Here is a 22,767-nt window from a genome sequence, read left to right as displayed (position 1 = left end):
CCGGTACTACTGTACAACTCATCTACATGGGGCATCTCTGACACCGAACTAAAGAATCTTGACTCGTTTCACAGAAAACAGCTTCGCGTCCTAAATGGCCTGCATTGGCCTAAGAAAATTAACAACTCATTCGCTCTACAAACTCAGTAACTCGGTGCCAGTCAGCCAGGACATCATAGATGGCCGCTGGAGGCTCTTCGGACACGTCCTGAGAATGGACCCGTCCTCACCTGCTTGCCAAGCCATGGAAGAGTACTTTCTTTCGGATAGCCCAAAGTTTCGCGGACGTCCCCGCACAACACTGCCGGTTGCGCTGGAACACGATCTGAAACACGTGGGCAAAACCCTGAAACAATGCGAGGACTTGGACGAACTGCGATGGCTTGCACAAAACCGCAGAGGATGGCAAACGATGGTTAAGAAGATTGTATCGTGTGTGGCACGTGTGGGGATATAACTCTTTCCTTTCCTTGTTTATGTTCCTACGGGAAGTGCTAATAATAATAATCAGTTACAAACCAAAAATAAAGCTTATAATACTTTTAGTTAGTGCAAACTGCTTATTTACGGTGACCACAACTGAAAATCAAAATATCTGCTAAATAGGCAAACTCTGGAGATTCCATTTTACTTACAATAAAGGTAGTTACTCAATAAATACATATCTATTCATATCAAAAAATCAAGCAGAATACAAAGTTGGAATATGGGTTTTTATGGTAACCAGACTGTCATCAAAAGTGACGAATACATTAACGATTTATTACCAAAAGAAATGGCACCTCAGCCACCAAAAATAAAGTTGTGACTAATAGAAATGTAGATATGTCTCGGGATATGCCAAAAAGACGAGAGAAGAACTGAAAAGAAACAGGATGGGACTGAAAATTGTTGTTTGTTGTTGCATAACCCGGTCTCACATTAGGGTATGAGACCGGCGGCTAGCAGAAACAACAGCGCCTTCGCGGGTTGTTCCCAAAGGACCTCGGGGGAGTGGACAGCAAATTTCCTGCGGACAGGGAGGAGAACAGGGCAGCGGAAAAGGTGGTCAGTTGAGTGATCTTCGGCACAGCAGAGGTTGCATACCGGGGAGATCACGGCGTTCAATGAGTGAGCGTAGGAGTTTAGTGAGTGGTGGTGGCCCGAGCGGAAACGAGCAAGGTTGATCTGATCGGAACGCTCCAGAAGCAATTCGGAGGGGTGAACTTCCGGAGGAAGTTTGTTGAGGACAGAGTTAGGCTTCAGCCTTAGAATGGACGACGTTGAAATGAAGTCGTGGATTTTTTTCATTGGCTGTGAACATGGTTTAGGCCATTGATTTTGGCAAGTACCGGGAGTATAGTTTGGCAGGCGTGTTCTTCAAAGCACGGCCGTTGTCATTTAGCGTGTTTAGGGCAGTGCCAGTGCAAGGGTGGTAGAATTTTCGCGAAGCGAATAGGAATTGTGCTCCTCTCATGTTGAGATGTTCCTCTATCGGGAGGAGGTTGGTTTCACAGTGCAGATGGTCGATGGGTGTTGATTTCAGGCACCCGGATATGATGCGCATGGCTTTGTTTTGAATTGATTGGAGAGCCAAAGAGGAGCTCATAGATAGACAGGGAGCCCAACTCGGACTCGCGTAGCTTAGGACAGGGCGAATGTATTGTTTATACACACGTTTGAGAAGTGGTTTCTGCGCACCAGTGATGTGACCACTTATTGCTTTCAGGATATTTGTACGCCTGTTAGCCTTGCCAGAGATCTTCGAGACATGTTTGTTGAAGGACATCGTTGGGTCGAAGGTTAGTCCGAGAACAGTGGGGTGTTTTGATAGTGGGAGAACAGAGCCAAAGAGAGATAGGATGGGATGTATGTTTGATTGTCTTCTGTCGGAAGAAAATTGGTTATGAGAATGGTATTGGTCTAAAATAGACACGTTTCTTGACTATTCATTGCCATCAAGTTCGCAAAAAACTACACTTCTGCAAAGAGGCATTATCACCAGCCTCTACTGCTTAGGTGGGAGTGTTTCATTCACTTCAAACTCTGCCAGAAGTTATTGAGGACGAGAATAAGAAGACATGCTTTTGTCGTTTATGCTTACTCCCATACTCGAAAAGTCCTCAAAGTGTGAGTTGGTGGCTTCGAATCATGAAATTAATGCTAAAGTGCGATTATTTTTCATTGTTGATTTTGCCAGCTTTTTTGAATTTGATAAATAAATTTAATGTTTTTCTTATATATTCAACCATTCCACTGCCTATATTTGGAATGAAATTTAAATTTTAATAGCGAAATTGTATAGTAAACTTTGTATTTGAACTTTTTTGTAAAAATAGCCTATTTGGTAAATTAATCTATTAGTTACTAACTCCATGTCATTCCGTCTGTGAAGACATGCGTTGAACTGGTCACCGAATACCACAAGTGGTATTTAAGACAGTTGGGTGTAGATAAGTCTTTATATGAAGTCAACTGTTTTTAAGTGGACTCTGGAGAGTGTCTCGCTGATCCAGCTTTTTGCTGACGTTTAATTACAGAAAAGCCCTAGACTGCAGCTTCTCGGAGGTCTGCAGTTCCAGAGAAAATGAGGAATAAGAAGAGGAGGTGCGTGGTGTGTCATCCTCGGCTCACATCAAAAATCTGAAAAAATACAAAGCTAATTAGTTTCTTTTTATTAATAAAGGTATTTGTTAGTAAATGATATTAGCAAGATTAAATGCTTGTTCTACTATTGCACTGAATTTGATCAAACCGCCCTAAAATGAAGACGATTGAATATTTCGAAAGCTTCCAAGTGGTAACAACTTGTTAATTGAAGTGTTTATTCTATCGATCATAAAAGTAAATACCTGCGTAAAATTATAACCACGAATCCGACAGCTAGGAATGAAAAAACTCCAAAAGAGACACCAGCGCCTAGTCCCAGATGAATAACTTGAGCTGCAACATTAAATTATTTTATTATTACAAGCTGCTATATTTGGATCAAATGTTGCTAAAATATTATCCTAATATATTACTTTTAGAAGGTTTTATGGAGGTTTTGGTGATTGATTTGTTGGCTTTGATGTCTTTTTGTTATACTGTTAGGAGTTATTATGGATGTCGTGTGTTAAAAGTATACTGCTTGTCTTGTTGATAGTAGAATTAGATGTGCTGTTAGAAGTTGTAGTGTTGAGAGTTGTAGTGCGTGTGGTGTTGAAAATTCTAGGGATTGTTGTGTTTGGTGTTGTAGTAGTTGTTGTTGGAGTTGTAGTAGGAGTTGTAGTAGTTGTGGTTGTTGGAGTTGTTGTTGTCGTAGAAGTTGTAGTAGTTGTGGTTGTAGGAGTTGTAGTAGTTGTGGTGGTTGTTGTCGGGGTGGTCGTTGTAGTAGTCGAAGTAGTAGTTGTAATGGTCGGTGTGGTAGTCGTGGTTGGAACAGTAGGCATTAATGTAGGTTTTGTCGTTTTATCTATAAATACATGAGTGTATGTTATGAATAATTAACAATCTTGGACACACACTGGGATATGTTCTTCACTGCACATATTGGTCGCCCATGTCTTGTCAGATGAAACGCTAACGCATGAAATATGATAGTCTCTATTTTTGGGTTCTCCAGACTTCCAGTTGGGAGTACCCTAAATATAGCCCATAAATAATTTTAACCGAAGGTATTGTATCTATCCAGTTCAATTGGTCATTCCACGTTATCTGTAATTCATGTAAAAAGTCTCATTAATAATGTCTAGTATTATATTTTGAATATACATTTAGTTATTTCATTAATTATTGAGTTATTTGTAGTTTGAATAAGGTTTAGGCCATAATATGAACACAGTCGTACTGCTTCGTAGAAAGTCTTGCGATAACCAAACATTACATATTTTTTAGAGCCAAATATAAATGAGTAAGCTCTAGTTTGTGGCTCTAGAAACTATTTCACATAAAGAGACCTAAAAAATTGTTTGAACAATTTATCGTAGATTGTATACTACTTTGTCCCCGACATACAAATGAAGCATTCCTACAAACATCGTTTTCCCACATTCCAGTTCCGGGATTCATATACACACAACTTCGATTAGTATCCGAGTTAGGGTATCCTATTTTCCAATTGCTATAATTCTACAAAAATTCATTCAAAAAATTACACTCTTGATATCGTCTCCCGGAAGAAACGCATTCTTAACGTACTCTTGTTTAAAGTTTAATCCAATAGTTAATTCCATATTATCTTTTTACATTACAAAATAACTATTAACCAGAAATAACGCAATTTTCTTTCTCATTGTGAGGAACAAAGAGGTCGTCTCCCAGTGTACTACAGATAGTTTTGGCGACAGACAGCGTCGTATTCATGTTAAATAGACTAAATTTCCATCCGTCATGCTCCAGTATTTTATCATTGAAAACTAATCCTTAGTCACTCCAACCGCATACAATGAGATCTCTTTGAACTGCATGCCGTCAAAGTTGCTTCCGACACAACTTTGTCTTACAGATTGACACAAATAAAACTTACCTGTTTCACAAATGATGTGCTTTCCTATATTGCAATCGTTTGTTTCGAACTTACCGTTATTACTTACATTTCTTATTACACACATTTTACTTCCAGGTTGACTGGAATTCCAAGGAAGGTACGACTAAACAAATATAATGTTCAAATACCGCCAAATCTCCTTTACTTGTCACAAACTCGCCCGTTTCTTGGATGATTCCGACGTATACCGATCCAATTTTATCACCTTTTATTTAAAAGTAAAGATTATACTTTGTATTGCACAATTTTCTAGTCCATAGTCCGAATGAATACATATCCGTCGTGATCATGTTTGCAAATCTTTGAGAAGTATTGTAGTCGTTCTACAGAATAAATATGTACGAGTGTCCCCCGAATACAACAAATGGTGTAATTTACTATTTTAATATTTTACAGTTGCATTACAATTTAGAAGTTTATTTGAAGTTATGTTTACGCCCAATGATGAAATTTCATCTTAAAAGACACAAAACCTTATTACTACTAGCTCAGCAGTTCGCTTTGCTCACTGCGAGCTAGCTCCTGCGGAGGCCTGCTCGCTACGCTCGCAGTTTCCTTAAATAACTATAAATTTATTTAGATATATAAATGCGACCTGCTTTGATATAACCTTATTCTAAGGCCTGTGGATAAACGATGTTTGCAGTCCGTCCATCCTTGGCAAATATAAATTTTCTCTTCTACCTACCCTTGAGCATCCCACATACAGCTGGCCATGTGAAAAGCACTCGTCTATATAATAAAAAATTGATTGTTATAGTAAAAATTATCAAATATTATATAGATCTTATTATTGTAATGCTTGTTGATACACTATATTGCTTGTACGACAATCTTTGGTGTATATGAATAGGTTTTCTCGTTCACCTACCCTAGAACAACCTACATACAATTGTCCATGTGAAAAACATTCACTTGCTAAAAATAAACCTACTACTTTAAGGGTTTGTCCCTGTGATTTGTTGATTGTCATTGCGAAACTCAACTTCAATGGAAATTGTAGTCTCTTAAATCTAAATGGTAATTCATCCGAAATTATTGGAATTTTTGGAATATAAACATCTTCTCCTTTATTTTTCCCCGTTAATATCGTTGCTTCTATAATATTAGACATTAAATTTGTTATTACTAATCTTGTACCATTACATAACCTTGGAGATTCTAGATTTCGTAATAGAACAACTGGCGCTCCTACCTTTAATTTTAAAGTATGATGAGGCATCCCTGACGGTTCTAAAGAATTTAGAAATTCCACAGGATATTCACATGCTGTTTCTTGATCCATAATTACATCTACAGATTTATAAATACGTTCCATTCCTGGTAATTTAATGAGCAAATCTAAATTAATATTATGTACTTCGTCATTTAGTGGTGCTAGTATTGCTCTTTCCCTAAGCCAGTCAAAGCATGTGTAATTTTCCTCTAGATTTGGATAAACTGAGGTTAATAATTCTTCTGGTCTGTTTACATTTATGCATAACTCTGGAGGTAGTGATACCTTAAAATCTTCTGAATTTGTTTCGAGTGTTCCATTCCCTACATTTAAAAGTACCTTAGCGAATGAATTTGTTTCTGACTTTTGTGCACGAATATTTACATTTAGACTTATTTTTTTACCAAGGTCCACAAATACGATGATTTCAAACATGCATTAAGTTCATCTGCTGGTGTTCCTCTTTGAATAATAGGCAGTGTCTGTCTAAAATCACCTGCTAATACTAACACCGATCCACCAAAAGGTGAATCTGAATGTTTGATGTCGCGAAAAGTTCTGTCAACTGCTTCAAATGCTCTTTTACTTACCATTGTACACTCATCCCATACTATTAGATTACAATCACGTATAATAGTCCCAATAAGTGAATTTCCTTTAATATTACAAACTGGCTCCATATCCTTTGCTAGATTTAATGGTAGTTTGAACATTGAATGTGCTGTTCGTCCACCATCTAAAAGCGTAGCCGCAATACCTGTAGAAGCAACTGCTATAGCTATTTTATTATTGCATCTCGCCTTTGCCAATAATAAATTTAATAGATATGTTTTACCTGTACCTCCCGGTGCATCTATGAAGAATATTTTACCATCATTTTCTTCAATCTTCTGTTTATTTCATTGTAGATTCTTAATTGACCTTCCAATAAATTCGGTTCCCTTTCATTAAGTATTTTTTGTAGTTCTTCTAAATTATATTTGTCATATTCCAAATTATTTGTAATATTTTGACTGTTAACGCTAAACCCGTACTCACATATATTTTTCCCAATGACTGATTCGAGTGATCTATTAATAATTAGTAATCCTTCATTAAAAATGTCCTCGTCAAAACCTGATTTTGCATCCCTCTTTAATATATCTTCACACATTATTTCTTTATGCTTCTCCCACAGTTGTAGAGGATTTGATATATTACAATATGCCAACATCAATGTAAATAAATATCTAATCTTTGATGGCATATTGAAAATCCCAGCTTCGGTCAATGCGTCGTCCCAGCTTTTATCATCCTCTAAAAGTCCCAATTTAAAACAGGCTTCTCTAAATGTTGCGCAGATTACTCCATCAACTGTCTTTAAATCGGTAAAAAATGTCGGTCCTCGGATGTTATGCAGAAGTAACCTAACACAATAACATTCGGCATTATTAGGGTGAACTGTGTACACCCTGCCCAATGCATCACTACTTACAATTCCTGGATGTCCATTCACTGGTTCTCCTCTTATCCTTCGTTTGAATTTCTTACCGGTAGTTTCCCACCTGTAGTATCTTGGAATTTCACAATATAATAATGTTTTTGCAAATGTGTCTAATGTACAAAGTTCAAAAAAAGCCATTAGTGTAGAATTCCTTGGGTTTTGTATTTGGTCTTGTACATTTTCTTCATTGAAGTAAACTCTTTGTCCATTTTCCAAATGTACCTCTAAATGCATTACCAAAGGATATCTATCATGTATGGGAAATCCAAATATTTTCCACGCAGCCTCACTGCTGCAAATATATCTCCCATGCATGTATTGAGTCACCTCATCCCGTCCTTCAATAGTAAAAACTGCCTGATCTGACCCCTTGTTGATGTATTTGCAGACATATTTAATTGATTTAATTGAGTTGCAGAATTCTACATTTATATGAGCATTAAAAATTTTACATAACAGTGGACTATAAGGCACTACCCACCTGTTATCCACTGTTATTTCATTTTCCTTGCCTTCGTTGATAGTCACTGTATGTCCCCCATCATTTGGCCTTCTCCTACGGTAAAGAGGATACCCATTTTCTCCTGTTTGAGTATTGAAAAGAAATTCTTTTGGATACCCTTTACTACACTTACCGTTCTTCATACATGGTGAAGACCTATTAAGAATTCCACATGGACCATGTATCATATTTTTCCTGATGGTCTCATATAATTCCAGATCCTCTTCTGGATTTGGAATTTCAGCGGATATGCAGTCGTCTATTTCAGTGGGCCTAATTTTGTTAACTAACCATATCAAAATGTGTGAATGTGGAAGTCCTCTTTTCTGCCATTCAACTGTATACATATGGCATCGTGTCTTCCCATATATATGACTCTTCGTTATTAGGTCCATCAGTTTAATAATTTTCTGTCTAAAAACTCTTGCAATTATATCATGTCTATTCTCGGACTTTTGACCTATGAATAAGTTATCAATAATTTCTGGCCATTTAGGATTACACGTAATCGTAATGAATAAATCTGGAGTACCGTAATTTCTTACGTATGTCATTGCATCTTGTGTTCGTTCATGCATATATCTTGGTCCTCCTGTAAATGATGAGGGTAATATGATCATTTGACCTACATCAGAAACATTACCATCATTAATAATCGCATCTCTGAGATGTATATATTCTTCTGCTCTAAGTTTTCGTTGATTTAAACGAAAGTATAATAGTCTCTCAGATTCAATCTTCGCATACATGTCAACTAAATATTGATTAAAACAATTGTCCTGTTCGATGAATAGTATTAAATTCTTCTTTTCTTAGCATGAATCTATAGGAGTAAAATGCCATACAGCTAATTTTTTATTTGTATTTTGTCCTGTCAGTGGATTTTGCTGCATAACCTTAAAATTATATCCATCTGCCCCTCTTGAAAATATCAGAGGGTACTGTAGAGCATCATATGAACGATGTGTTCTGAAATTCTGTAGTCCACTGTCTTTATGATTAACGATAATATCTCGTTTATCATATTGTTGCCCTACTATCAAAACCCCAACCTGATTAGAACTTGGTATGTTGTACCGTCCTTCATGTGCTCCCGTAGGTGTCCTATCTGCATGAATAATTACTTTATAGTCCTTTTCTCTTGTAGTCCGCATAACAGTCCTAAAAGATAAAATATATGAATTATGTTCTTGTAACATGTTTTGTAACATGTTAATTATAGATTGACGTAATTTTGGTTCTGTTTCTAATCTTCTTGTTGACTGATCCTCAAAATTTTCCAAAAAATATATTTGTAAAAAGCTATGTTGCTCACCTGCATTTGGGAGTAGTGACCCCATCCTATGATAAACTTGACCAAGAACCTTATATGTGGGCATATAACCCGTATAAATAAAATTACCTGTTGTTCCAAACGATGTCATCTGAAAACAATTATTATACTTTCGAATATTTTCAAGAAAATGCTTAGAGATCGGCGATTCATTTCTTAATAGCGTCAATAGTGGTTTTGGTGGAATCGATAAGGAAGGCAAATTTACCTTACCAAGATTGCAACACATGCCTGCTGTTTCCCCTTTAAATTTTAGGGCCGAACAAAATTTACATATATCGGACATAGTGCCGATATTCCCCAAATATTTAAAATCATTAACTGCATTATAATTAAATCCTAGATTTCCCAATAATTTAGAATTATATAATTTCGTATTCCTCCGTGATATAATTTCTTGATATTTTATAACGATCTTCTGATTTTTTTGGCTTCTCATTGTAACGTTTCTTATTCTGTTTGTTTCTTTTCTGTTAATTTTTCTTTCTTCTGTTTCTTGACTTCTTGCAATCGTCCTCCTTTGTCTGTCGTTTTCTTTTCTGTTAATTTTTCTTTCTTCTGTTTCTTGACTTCTTGCAATCGTCCTCCTTTGTCTGTCGTTTTCTTTTCTGTTAATTTTTCTTTCTTCTGTTCTTGACTTCTTGCAATCGTCCTCCTTTGTCTGTCGTTTTCTTTTCTGTTAATTTTTCTTTCTTCTGTTTCTTGACTTCTTGCAATCGTCCTCCTTTGTCTGTCGTTTTCTTTTCTGTTAATTTTTCTTTCTTCTGTTTCTTGACTTCTTGCAATCGTCTTCCTTTGTCTGTTGTTTTCTTTTCGAATAATTTTTGTTTGTATAGATTCGTTTTTCCTTTTTTTCTGCATTTGTCTTTTGTTTATTTCTTTTCTTTGTTCAAATATCTATTAAAATAGATTAAAATTTTTATTACCTTTGTCAAGTTGTGATTTACTTTATCAATTTTTTTGTTAAATCACTATTTTCATTCCTGTTCTCAGAAATTTTTTGATATTTGTTTTTATGGCTTTGGTGCAAGCTTTCTAATTCCATACTATTAGCGCATATTGCAAAATTTAGTAAGCTAGTATTAGTTATTTTATGCTCATTTATAATTTCCAAATCCTCACTATTAGATACCAATTTTTTTTTGATTATTCCTCTCCCCCCAAACTCTCTTTCTTCCGATTTCTTGTCTTTTGTTTTTGTATTTCTGAATTTATTGTGCTTTCTCAATTCAGACATTCTTATCTATATTATACTATTGCTATTGAAATGTTTATTTTCTATGTAACAAACTATATTATACTATTTTTACGGATCTTTTTATATTAATACAAATAAAATTTCCTAAAATGGAAACATCTTAATTTAGATATTTATCAAATTTTCTAAAATTGGAAGTTTTAATTCTAAACCTGGAAAAACCTTAATTGAAACTATCTACTTCAAATTATAATCTATTTATTTCATAATTATATAGATGATTGAGAATTCACATAAATACGACCGTATATCCATTTAATTTATTAAGATTAATTAACAATTTCAAAGTGAATTTGGTGACTGTAGTTTCGACTTGCGATGTTGTTGGCAGATTCTACAAACACTTTTGATTTAAAATCTTACAAATGAAACAATCTATAATTAACAACTAATATCTTCTATATCTCAAGGGAAATAGAGTTAATCCTCTGATAGCATCCTCAATAATGAAATATTGTTAAAAAGTAATTTATTGACAAAAACGTTAGTTATTGTTAAATTTTTGATCGTTTGAAGTTCTGTTAAGGGGGAGAGGTATTTATTTTTGTGGATATCTATAATGAGTAATGTTGAAAATTCAAATTTGCACAATTGTTAACTAATTACCATTACTTAATTTTGCATGCGCGCACAGATAGCAATGAAAATAGTTAGCCTGGAAGTAGGATTTTATTTCAGATTGATATTTATACGTGAAACTTTCTAATTTTGGAAAGATTAGGTTCGGTGAATAACTTCCTAATTTAAAACATTAAAAATCAATCACGAATTTCCTTTTTTAAATTTTGATTTCTTAAGGGAACCGATCTAACGAAAAGGTCGAATCATTTACATTATTATTATTATGAGTATCTTTTTTGACTTTTTAAAAATTATAATTTTCTAAGGGACCGATCTCGTGAAGAGGTCGAATCACCTTCATTATCTCATGAATATCCTATTTAAGCTCTTTATTGATTTAATGTTCCTAAGGGACCGATCTCGTGAAGAGGTCGAATCACCTTCATTATCTCATGAATATCCTATTTAAGCTCTTTATTGATTTAATGTTCCTAAGGGACCGATCTCGTGGAAAGGTCGAATCACCTTCATTATCTCATGAATATCCTATTTAAGCTTTTTATTGATTTAATGTTCCTAAGGGACCAATCTCGTGGAAAGGTCGAATCACCTGAAAATAATTTTTTTAATTTTTTGGCTTGAAGGTTTTGGGGGACCTCATCATGAGGTCAAATCACCTTCATTATCTCATGAATATCTTTTTAAGCTCTTTATTGATTTCATGTTCCTAAGGGACCGATCTCGTGAAGAGGTCGAATCACCTTCATTATCTCATGAATATCCTATTTAAGCTCTTTATTGATTTAATGTTCCTAAGGGACCGATCTCGTGAAGAGGTCGAATCACCTGAAAATAATTTTTTTAATTTTTGGCTTGAAGGTTTTGGGGGACCTCATCATGTGAGTCGAGGACTTCTTGTTGTTCATTTTAACAAAACGCAGAAGAAAATAAATTTTTTTAATTTTTTGACTTGAAGGTTTTGGGGGACCTCATCATGAGGTCGAATCACCTTCATTATCTCATGAAATATCCTATTTAAGCTCTTTATTGATTTAATGTTCCTAAGGGACCGATCTCGTGAAGAGGTCGAATCACCTTCATTATCTCATGAATATCCTATTTAAGCTCTTTATTGATTTAATGTTCCTAAGGGACCGATCTCGTGGAAAGGTCGAATCACCTTCATTATCTCATGAATATCCTATTTAAGCTTTTTATTGATTTAATGTTCCTAAGGGACCAATCTCGTGGAAAGGTCGAATCACCTGAAAATAATTTTTTTAATTTTTTGGCTTGAAGGTTTTGGGGGACCTCATCATGTGAGTCGAGGACTTTCTTGTTGTTCATTTTAACAAAACGCAGAAAATAAATTTTTTTAATTTTTTGACTTGAAGGTTTTGGGGGACCTCATCATGAGGTCGAATCACCTTCATTATCTCATGAATATCCTATTTAAGCTCTTTATTGATTTAATGTTCCTAAGGGACCGATCTCGTGAAGAGGTCGAATCACCTTCATTATCTCATCATATTTAACCTCTTTATTGATTTCATGTTCCTAAGGGACCGATCTTTGGAAGAGTTGAATCATCTTCTTATCTTACACATTTCCTTTTTTAGATATTAAGTGTAACGGACAGACAGACAGACAGACACACAACTTAGTGTTTAGAGTTATCCTCTGATAGCATCCTCAATAATGGAATGATTGTTAAAAAGTAATTTATTGACAAAAAAATAATTATTTTTAATTTTTGATCGTTTGAAGTTCTGTTAAGGGGGAGAGAGAGGTATTTTTGTGGTATCTATAATGATAATATTGAAATTCAAATTTGCACAATTGTTAACAATTCCATTACTTAATTTTGCATGCGCGCACAGATAGCAATGAAAATAGTTAGCCTGGAAGTAGGATTTTATTTCAGATGATATTATACGTGAAACTTCTAATTTTGGAAAGATTAGGTTCGGGAATAACTTCCTAATTAAAACATTAAAAATCAATCACGAATTTCTTTTTAAATTTTGATTTCTTAAGGGAACCGATCTAGAAAAGGTCGAATCATTTACATTATTATTATTATGAGTATCTTTTTTGACTTTTTAAAAATTATAATTTTCTAGGGACCGATCTCGTGAAGAGGTCGAATCACCTTCATTATCTCATGAATATCTATTTAAGCTCTTTATTGATTAATGTTCCTAAGGGACCGATCTCGTGAAGAGGTCGAATCACCTTCATTATCTCATGAATATCCTATTTAAGCTCTTTATTGATTTAATGTTCCTAAGGGACCGATCTCGTGGAAAGGTCGAATCACCTTCATTATCTCATGAATATCCTATTTAAGCTTTTTATTGATTTAATGTTCCTAAGGGACCAATCTCGTGGAAAGGTCGAATCACCTGAAAATAATTTTTTTTAATTTTTTGGCTTGAAGGTTTTGGGGGACCTCATCATGTGAGTCGAGGACTTTCTTGTTGTTCATTTTAACAAAAACGCAGAAAATAATTTTTTTTTAATTTTTTGGCTTGAAGGTTTTGGGGGACCTCATCATGAGGTCAAATCACCTTCATTATCTCATGAATATCTTTTTAAGCTCTTTATTGATTTCATGTTCCTAAGGGACCGATCTCGTGAAGAGGTCGAATCACCTTCATTATCTCATCATATTAACCTCTTTATTGATTTCATGTTCCTAAGGGACCGATCTCTTTGAAGAGTTTGAATTCATCTTCTTTATCTTAACATTTCCTTTTTTAGATATATAAGTGTACACGGACAGACAGACAGACAGACACACAACTTAGTGTTTTATTATATAGATTTCACAAAGAACATAGGAATATCTCCATTGATACGCAAGTAACCACTGACCACTCTTATGCATCATTTCAGCAGTGGCATCATCTTTGAAGTAAGAAATACCTTTGGCGAAGTTTTTATATTTCTAGACTCTTGTTATTGTCACTTACAGCTTCCAGGCCAGTGTGATAACTAAAATATTCAGAGCCTCCGTAATGTCTATATATTCCGAGAAGATAGTCCTTTTTGATGACACCTCGAATATAAATGGATTGCTTACTTGCGATCACGTCATTTTCGGTAGCACTTGTTATATCGGCTGTGTAGTATCCATCGTTAGTACATGCTTCTAAGTGATCCGGGATGTATGTCTGTTTTTTTAAAAAATAGTATGCATAGCCGTCATAATTATAGATGTTTTCATATTCAGTTCCTTAACATAAACTCCCCGTATTGTACCGTATATATACCCACAGAAAAGTATCCCTATAAATGAAGCAAATTAAAAACCAAGAATTGCATTGTAGAAAGGCATTATAATAAATAAATTAATCGATATTATTGTCACCGTCTTGAAGGGACCCCCAGGGTTAAACGGAAAATAAGAAAGAATTAAAAAGGCAAAAGTAAATGGCAGGCATAAATTATATGTAAAAAATAGTATTTTAATTATTTTTATAATAATTCTAATGTTTAATTTATTATTTTAGAATGGCTTGTCTAAAATTTTATTTTTACATATCAAATTATGACATGCATGCGACATTGTGACCTTACTCATGAGGGTTAGGGTTAGGATTAGGGTTAGGTTTAGGGTAGGGTTAGGGGCAGGATTAGGGTAGGGTTAGGGTCAGGATTAGGGTTAGGTTTAGGGTAGGGTTAGGATTAGGGTTAGGTAACATCTATGAAGTGGTGGAAATGGGTATAAGTGGGTTTACGATTGGTTACTTTACTTTGTTTTTAACTATATATAATTGGCTTTGTAAATTGTAATGACATTCATTTGAAATATTTATTATATTATTTATAATTAGTCTATTTATTTTCTGAAATTAAAGCAGTACTAATGTAATCATAATTTTACTAATATAGAAATATTTTGAGGTCATGCAAGTATCTCTAGAATCCCCTTTCGTTAGGTAAAAAAAAAAAAGGCCATGACACGTTTCGTTTCTCGTGGTGCAAAAAATAAAACTATCAAAAACTCAAAATCTTCTGTGTCTCAAGAGCTTGAACGCAAAGATGAAATCCGTATCAAAGATGAGGAGGGGTCACACTCCTCTCAAGTCTCTTTGAACAATCCAAACTGTACTGAGTCTCTTGTCCTCTCGCTGCAGATAAAAAATTATGCGATTGGACGAATAAAGTCCTTTAATATTCTAACCAAATCCGAGACTGCACAGAAGGCCCGAATTACTGCCAGGAAGTCTGGGGACTTTACCCTCGAATTCTCAAATTCTAGTGATAGGGACTCGTTTGTGAATGACTTCGAGTATAACAAACCATTTGGCCAGGACGGCCATTATATTTCTGCGTGCAGTCTGCAACCATCGACCGTAGTCTTGAAGGGAATACCATCTTGGGTCTCCGAGGAAGACCTGGATCTTTACCTCAAAGAAATTCTCAACCCCGGTTTTACTTTCCAACGGTTCTACAAAAATGGACGGAGTATACCTGTTGGAAAGTTGAGTCTGAATTCGAGGGCAGAAGCCACTTCGCTTGTAAGGATGGGAATCGAAGTGGGATTTCAAAAAATACGATGCGAATGGTTTAAAAACCCAGCAACAAGATGCTTTCGCTGCCAACAATTTGGTCACATTGCTAACTTCTGCAAAGAAGTGGAAAGATGTCTTTTCTGTGGTGGTGATCATAATATGAAAATGTGCCCGATTAAAGGAAAAACTGAGAAAAAATGTATAAACTGCGGTCTGAGTGGGCATTTGGCTTGCTACGGTGGCTGCTCTTCAGCTAAGGCAGCCACTGAACAACTAAAAAAGCAGCTCAGTGCCAGGGACAGACTGGCCAAAGCAGAACACTCAAAAACTGTATGGTCAAAAGCGGAGGCCGTTGAATCTGTATGGCGAAAACCCACAATTTCCCGCTGTTTTGACTCCTCAACGCAAACAGATGTTAGTGAAGACGCAACTTTGCCTCCCAATACACAACACACAGAGCCTCCAACCCGCTTTAAGAGGAAAGCACCAACTATCGACGTTGAGCTTACCTCTATGATTCGCAAAATAATCGCTATATGCGATGAAAAAGGCCTCGATATCAACAATCTGTTGTCCCCTTCTCTTGGAAGGGAAAGGATTGATCAGGCGTGAGCCCCTTTCTGTCTATTATCGCTGTGAACGCACGTTCTCTAAAGAGAAGGCGTTCAGAGATTGAGGATATGTTATCCCATAACCCCGTGGACCTTTTGATCGTAAACGAAACAAAAATCAAAAAACATGATGATTACTACTTGGATGGCTATCGTTCCCTTGATATTAAGTGGAAGCCGGGCTCGATCGCTGGAACAGGCACTTCTATCTACTACAAATCAACTCTAAGGGTGAAAAATCTAAAAATTGTGTCCGAGGAATTGTGTGAATTCCTCACAATCGACGTCCTTCTGGAAAAAGGGTGGGTAACAATCGGAGGGATGTACTCAAAATCCCTTTCCAATTACTCATCGCTTATCAAGGACTTTTTTGCCGATAAACACAATCATTTGTCAATACTCCTCGGGGATCTAAATGCCAAATGCACATCTTTTGGCTGTCTGAGAACCAACAGGGATGGCATCATTCTTAAGAAGCTTTCAGAATCTCTCAGTTTCTCGGTCATCACATCAAAAACCCCAAATCATTACTCACCAGGAGGGTGGGACTATTTGGGCGTAGCATTGGTCTCTATGTCTACTCTTCAATTTATGGAACAACCGTACACCTTAAATGATATTGGAAGTGACCATCTACCAATTTTATACAAACTCAACCTTGGACCTTTAAAGGGTAAACCAACTTTTATACGATATAACCTCTCGACTATAAACTGGGAACACTACCGAAAATGTTTTACACTTTATCTGAGCAATTTCGCTCCTAAACTTGACGAAAATTCTTCATCTGAGGACCTCGAGAAGTCTAGCAATTCCCTTATTGGATACATAAAGTCTTATCTGGAAACATATTCTACAAAAATCGTCTCAAACAATAGGAAAACTCACATGCCAAACATGAATGTTGAAATCCTACTAAGGAAAAAACAATGTCTAAGGAACAAACTCCGGCGCTGCGCAGATTTTCGTGACCGGTCCGTTTTGGAAAGTGAAATCTTCACCATTACGGAAGAAATAAGAAAATCGGCGAAGGTGGCGAAGGATAAAAAATGGAATACTGAGTGCAAAAAGCTACATAAAGGAAGTCCAAATTTTTGGAAGGTCTACTCGAAATTAACCTCGACGTCTGAGAAAACTATACCTAAACTGCTAAAACAAGATGGATCCCCTGCATCTCATGAAGAAATCCCGAACATATTGCTGATAGTCTCAAAAGAATACAAGAAGTCAATCCGGATACAAATCTATCTGATTCAGCTTTGTTTGATATGGAAAAAGAGTTGGAAGACAATCTTAGCTCATTACCAATGTGCTCGGAATCTATAACGTGCAAAGACGTGGAAAATGCAGTTAGATACTCCAAAAATAACGCTCCGGGAAAGGACAAGATAACCATGCGCATGTTCAAAGAAGCTCCCAAGCAACTTTACGAATATTTGGGATGTCTCTTCTCCCGCAGTGTGAGCTTGGGATACGTCCCTTCTTCATGGAAACTGACGGAGGTAAGGATGATACGGAAGCCTGGAAAACCTGGTTACTTGGCGACAAGTTATAGGCCTATAAGCCTAATTCCTACCATCAGTCGAATAATGGAAAGGGTAATGTTTGAACGACTCTCTGAACACGTCGAGAGAAATGGTTATCTCAAAGACGTGCAGTGGGGCTTTCGGAGGGGTCGTTCCTGTGCTGACTGTCTTTATACACTCAATTCGTCGATTGTAAAGGCTCTGGATTTCAAAGAGTGTCTGACAATTGTGTCTCTAGACATCTCAAAAGCCTTTGATATGGTTTGGCACCTCGGTCTCCTTAGACATCTGGCGAAGTGTCACATAGACAAAGGACTATTCCTATGGCTAAAAGACTTCCTCCGCGACAGGCGCTCTGTGATAAGCTTTCTGAACTATGACTCGGATGAACTGAAACTTAAAAGAGGCGTCCCTCAAGGATCAGTCCTCAGTCCTCTATTATTCAACATTGTGATGAGCAATCTGCCGTCTCCTGTCAACACACGGACGGAAATTTTGATATACGCCGATGATGTTGTAATCCTTGACATTTCATCGAAACCTGCCTTATCCGAACAAAGGATTATATCATATATGAATACAGTGGAGCAATGGTGCGATGAAAATATGTTCATTATTGCGCGTGAGAAGTCCGCATTACTGAGAATCACAGAAAGCAGAAATTTAATAAATTTACCGTGCCTGATCAAGAACATACCTCGACAAAACTCAATTAAATATCTTGGCTTGTTCATCGATGAAAAGGGAAACTATCTCGAAAACGCAAAATTAAGTAAAAGGAAAGCAACTAATGCTCTGTTCTGCCTGAGGAAGTTAAATTTGGAGCCTGATACTTTCCTCTACGTTTTCAATACGGTGATCCTACTGGGACTACTATACGGAAAAGAGGGATGGTACTTCTCTAAAAAGAAGGACACCATCTTAACTAAATTTGAAAAGTCTCGCAGGCTCGCTTTGAAGCTTGCTTACCACCAAAAAGTTGAAGATCCAATCCCCCTGTGGCTTGAAAGTAAATCCTCCATGGTCGGTGAAACTGTCGAAAAAGCTATAAGTGGTTATAAATCCAACTCAATTGTCACTGGGACGTACCTGCAGAGGTAGAAAAGAAAAAAAAAAAAAAAAAAAAAAAAATTTACTTGAGGGGGTCTCTTTTTTTTTGGGAAGAAGTCGATAGGGTAGTCCTATTGTTTCATTATACAAACTCCCCCCTAACCTTTAACCCTTCTCTGTTTCCAATAAAACTTCCTATTCCTATAGAATCCCCTTTTGGGTATTTCAATTATTAAGTGTATGAAAATCTAATTAGGGTAGGGTCCCTTCAAACTTGGGTCTTTCGATGCCTGTGACATTATATACTAAATTTTAATGGATTTCAATTTTTTAATGGCATTTTTTGCCTTTATTACTTTGTTCTTTTTCTAAAGATGCAGCTGCGGTGAATAATGTTTGTCAAATTATAATCAAACAATAACTCATTCCAATTACATCCCAATGATTAATCCTACTTTATTTAGATTTGTGATTCACAGCATGTGAAATACAGTAACTTAAACATTTAATCATCATAAATGTCTTTCCATTCTTTGCCGAGTTATCTATTATGTCGCGACCCACGCTGGCGACCATCCCACGCTGGCGACCAGAGCGACCTTCATTGTTGACAAGATTGACAGGGCGACCTACATAGTTTGACACTAATTACTGACTAAAGATAATTGCTAAAAAATCAAAAAACTTAACATTTTTTTTATCTCTATTCATAGTAACTATTTTGTAATTCGAACTAAATGTTTGTTAGGAAAGACAACTAACCATTAATCTGTATTTAGACATTATATTTTTCCCTTTTCTTCATATGGGGATTCAAGATCTGACAATATCCAATTGATAAAACAATTTTTGGATTTATTCACCACTTGTTCAATTAAATTTCAAGTCTTACCAGAAGCAGTTTTATTTTTTAAAGATTTGCAGGACGTTTTACAGTGAATAGAATTCACTGCACTTTTTCTGAAGCTTTCGTATTCCCTAGTGGGATTCTTGGTGAATGACGAATGTTAGTGTCCTCATCTCCATTTCATTGTCCAGACAAATGACCAATTTGTGTTTTTGGTTATTCTCGTCCTTTAGATAAAGACTATGAGTTAGGAGTCGCAAATATACCGATCATTAATAATGAAATTGAGTCGCTTTTTTCATGCTAACATATTTGAGAGAAACCATAATTTTTTTTCTAAAATGACGCTAAACCATTTCTTAAAATGAATTTTTTCCGGTTTAAATTAAATAACTAATCACCTGTCAACTGAAGGTCATAACCTTCACTGATGGTCGCCAGCGTGGGATGGTCGCCAGCGTGGGTCGCGACATATTATTTAAAACTATTTTTTATCTAATTCTAAGTTAATTTAAGAGATTGCCACTTAGTTCTAAGGTCCCGACTATGTTCTCGACTTTCTCTTCCTCACTTTCCGAAGAATATTCACGTTTTACTTCTATTTTAAGCTTTAATTCTTGTCTTTTGGGGCATTTTAGAGTTCTGTACTGCCATTTCGTTTTTCGCTCGTCGGATAGAGTTTGGCCATATTTAAGACACATAAACTATAAAACAATAAATTTATTTATTTCGTTATTTTTGTGATAAATTTATTATTAATCTGATCAAAGTTTTACTAATTCAAACCTATAACTAAATAGAATTTTAATCATCCACAAATCAAAAATGAAACTTATAATACTTTTAGTTAGTGCAAACTGCCTATTTGAACTGACCGCAACTGACAACCGAAAAATCTGCCAAACAGGAAAACTCTGGGGATTCCATTTTACTTACAATAAAGGTAGTTACTCAATAAATGCATATCTATTGATATCAAAAAATTGAGCAGAATACAAAGTTGGAATATGGGTTTTTATGGTAACCAGACTGTCATCAAAAGTGAACTTTCGATAGGGTAATCTGGTTACTGATTAGATATTAAGTGGTCACGTTTATCAGCTTCAAAATACTAAATATAATTGTAAAACCAATTTGTGTGATTATGAATATCTCGTACCATGTAGTGAAGACCAAAATGGGACGATTAAAATTTATACCTCAGCCAATGAGACTATTCAGTTCAAACTGGAATTGGTGTCTAAAATTGATGAGGTTTTTTGTGTATATTTATTTCAGAATTCGACCTTTATGATCTATAACTTTAATTCCTTGGGTAAAACCTTTGATATGATTAACGACATTATTGGAAAAATCCCATCAGTGTCCTTTGTTACTCATTTAAAGACATATCAATGTGGTCTCGACAGAGTTTTCCTTTTTCCAACCAATCTAGAACATTTCTGATTCTTTGGACGTAATATTCGACCAAATGGAATATCAATGCTCTCTTCGCCCATTCCAGTATATATCACTCCCAAGTAACCGAATCCCAGACAATTCCACCATCGATTGCTACAGCTTCGGTCAATTGGATGTTATAATGTGCTTGTTGAAGATGTGAGTTTTAGAGTAACTGAGAGTGAGACTATGACATGTTTACAAAACTCAACACGCGAATAAAACAAATTAAAAAAGAGAGGGAGTCCTGGGTTATTGTGGTCTTCAATATGGAGGTCTCGGGAAGTTCATATTTTTATAAAAAGATGAGATTTAGTCCACAAATTGTCTCTTGTTGACTTGGTGGTCCACGTCTCGGGCGCTAAGTTTACATTTACTCATGCGGAAGGTGAATTTCCAAACATAGCAGCACTACCCGACTCATCTTGCTCTACAAACGATACTGTTATCAAAAATAGAGGGTTTCTTAGTCTCACATGGAGCGTAAAAAATCAAAGTCTGAATGTTGGTTGGCATGGGATATTTGAAAAATTCCCAAATTATATAATTTTCCCAGCAAACCAATTCACAATCAGTAATAATAACAGAAAAGTATTAAACCTAACAAAAGTGGCTTTTTCAACAATTCTGTACAGCGGATTGGGAATCGCCCTTGTTGTCTGTTTCACTCTCAAACGACTTAGTTTGGCCAAATACATCAAATTAGAATTCTAACACAATAATAGACACTAATAAATATTTCCTAAACAACTGATTACTTCTAAGGGGATTGGATGTCATTTTTGTCTAAACATTAATTTAGTGAATAAATTATAAGTTGCTAAGCACCGTATATGCTGTCGGACGAATACATTTACGATTTATTACCAAAAAAAGTGGCACCTCAACCACCAAAAATAAAGTTGTGACTAATAGAAATGTAGATATGTCTCGGGATATGCCAAACAGACGAGAGAAGAACTGAAGAGAAACAGATATCCCTACAAAACTATGGGACCCCCCGAAGTAAGCCTGCCATCCACAACCCAATACCTACGGAAACACGCGAATGATTTTGTATTTCCTGACAGTAAACTTGTTGTCCTACTCGTCCATAGAACACAAATTTGAATATCTCGATAAAAGGAAACCACGACTTCCCGCAAGGAGCGATCAACCAACCATCCTCTCAGACGCCAACAAAAACTTTATAAAAGAACATTGAAGACGCAAAGGCATCTGTGCCCAAAACAAAACCAAAGTGTACATTGACACTGTACACGGACATACAAATTTGCTCCAACCCTCAGGACTGGAACCAGTCTATGTCCTTAAAAAGGTTGAAAGTGAGACCTGACGACTTAGGACTACGGACAAGTGCCCAAGTATCTCTACAACAGAAAACAAGAGGAGGAAGAACGAAAGGCAGGTGGGATCAGGTCGGCTCAAAATAAGGCCGAGGACAATTCTCTACACACACTTTCCAGTCATGAACAGAAATCGATATTGAAAGGACTGACGGCAAATTGGGAGGAGGTTTATCGACAGTATTTGGGACTGTCCGTGATTATTGACACAATTCCTAAACGACTAAGGAAAGAAAGGCTGGAAAGTGAAATGGAATCACTGCAGAAAGACATTGAGCTGTTTTCTCGTTATAAAACAGTCTACATTGCAGATTGACAACTAAAACACTAATAACACCATTAACATTCCACAACTCTATTTCAACCCAAGAGAGTGGCATATTTCAGTGAAATAGTCAGGAATATGAGCAGAATAAGTCCTCAGTCCGTCCTCTGAAGGGAGGGTGACCGACTGGCAGTGTAGAAGCATCGGCAAGTGACGAGCGAGTGAGCAAGTAATCCCCAAACACTGTGTAGTGGCCTCCGTCAGTTTCTAAGGTGAGAAAATAGCTCGACTTGAGGTACACG

General features: G+C 36.1%; 1 protein-coding gene across 1 annotated transcript; it reads left to right on the top strand.

Moving 5' to 3' along the window:
- The first annotated feature begins 694 nt into the window (after positions 1-694).
- On the top strand, positions 695-22,559 carry LOC118761659 (enkurin-like). Its single transcript, XM_036499764.1, has 3 exons — positions 695-801; positions 21,778-21,910; positions 22,199-22,559. The coding sequence occupies exons 1-3, from the start codon at positions 707-709 to the stop codon at positions 22,514-22,516; spliced, it is 546 nt and encodes a 181-aa protein (XP_036355657.1). The 5' UTR covers positions 695-706; the 3' UTR covers positions 22,517-22,559.
- Positions 22,560-22,767: the final 208 nt, after the last annotated feature.

This window comes from Octopus sinensis, unplaced genomic scaffold (assembly GCF_006345805.1).
Source record: "Octopus sinensis unplaced genomic scaffold, ASM634580v1 Contig16134, whole genome shotgun sequence".
NCBI lineage: Eukaryota > Metazoa > Mollusca > Cephalopoda > Octopoda > Octopodidae > Octopus > Octopus sinensis.
Note: the sequence above shows the minus strand (reverse complement) of the source record. Positions and strands in the feature narration are given on the sequence as shown.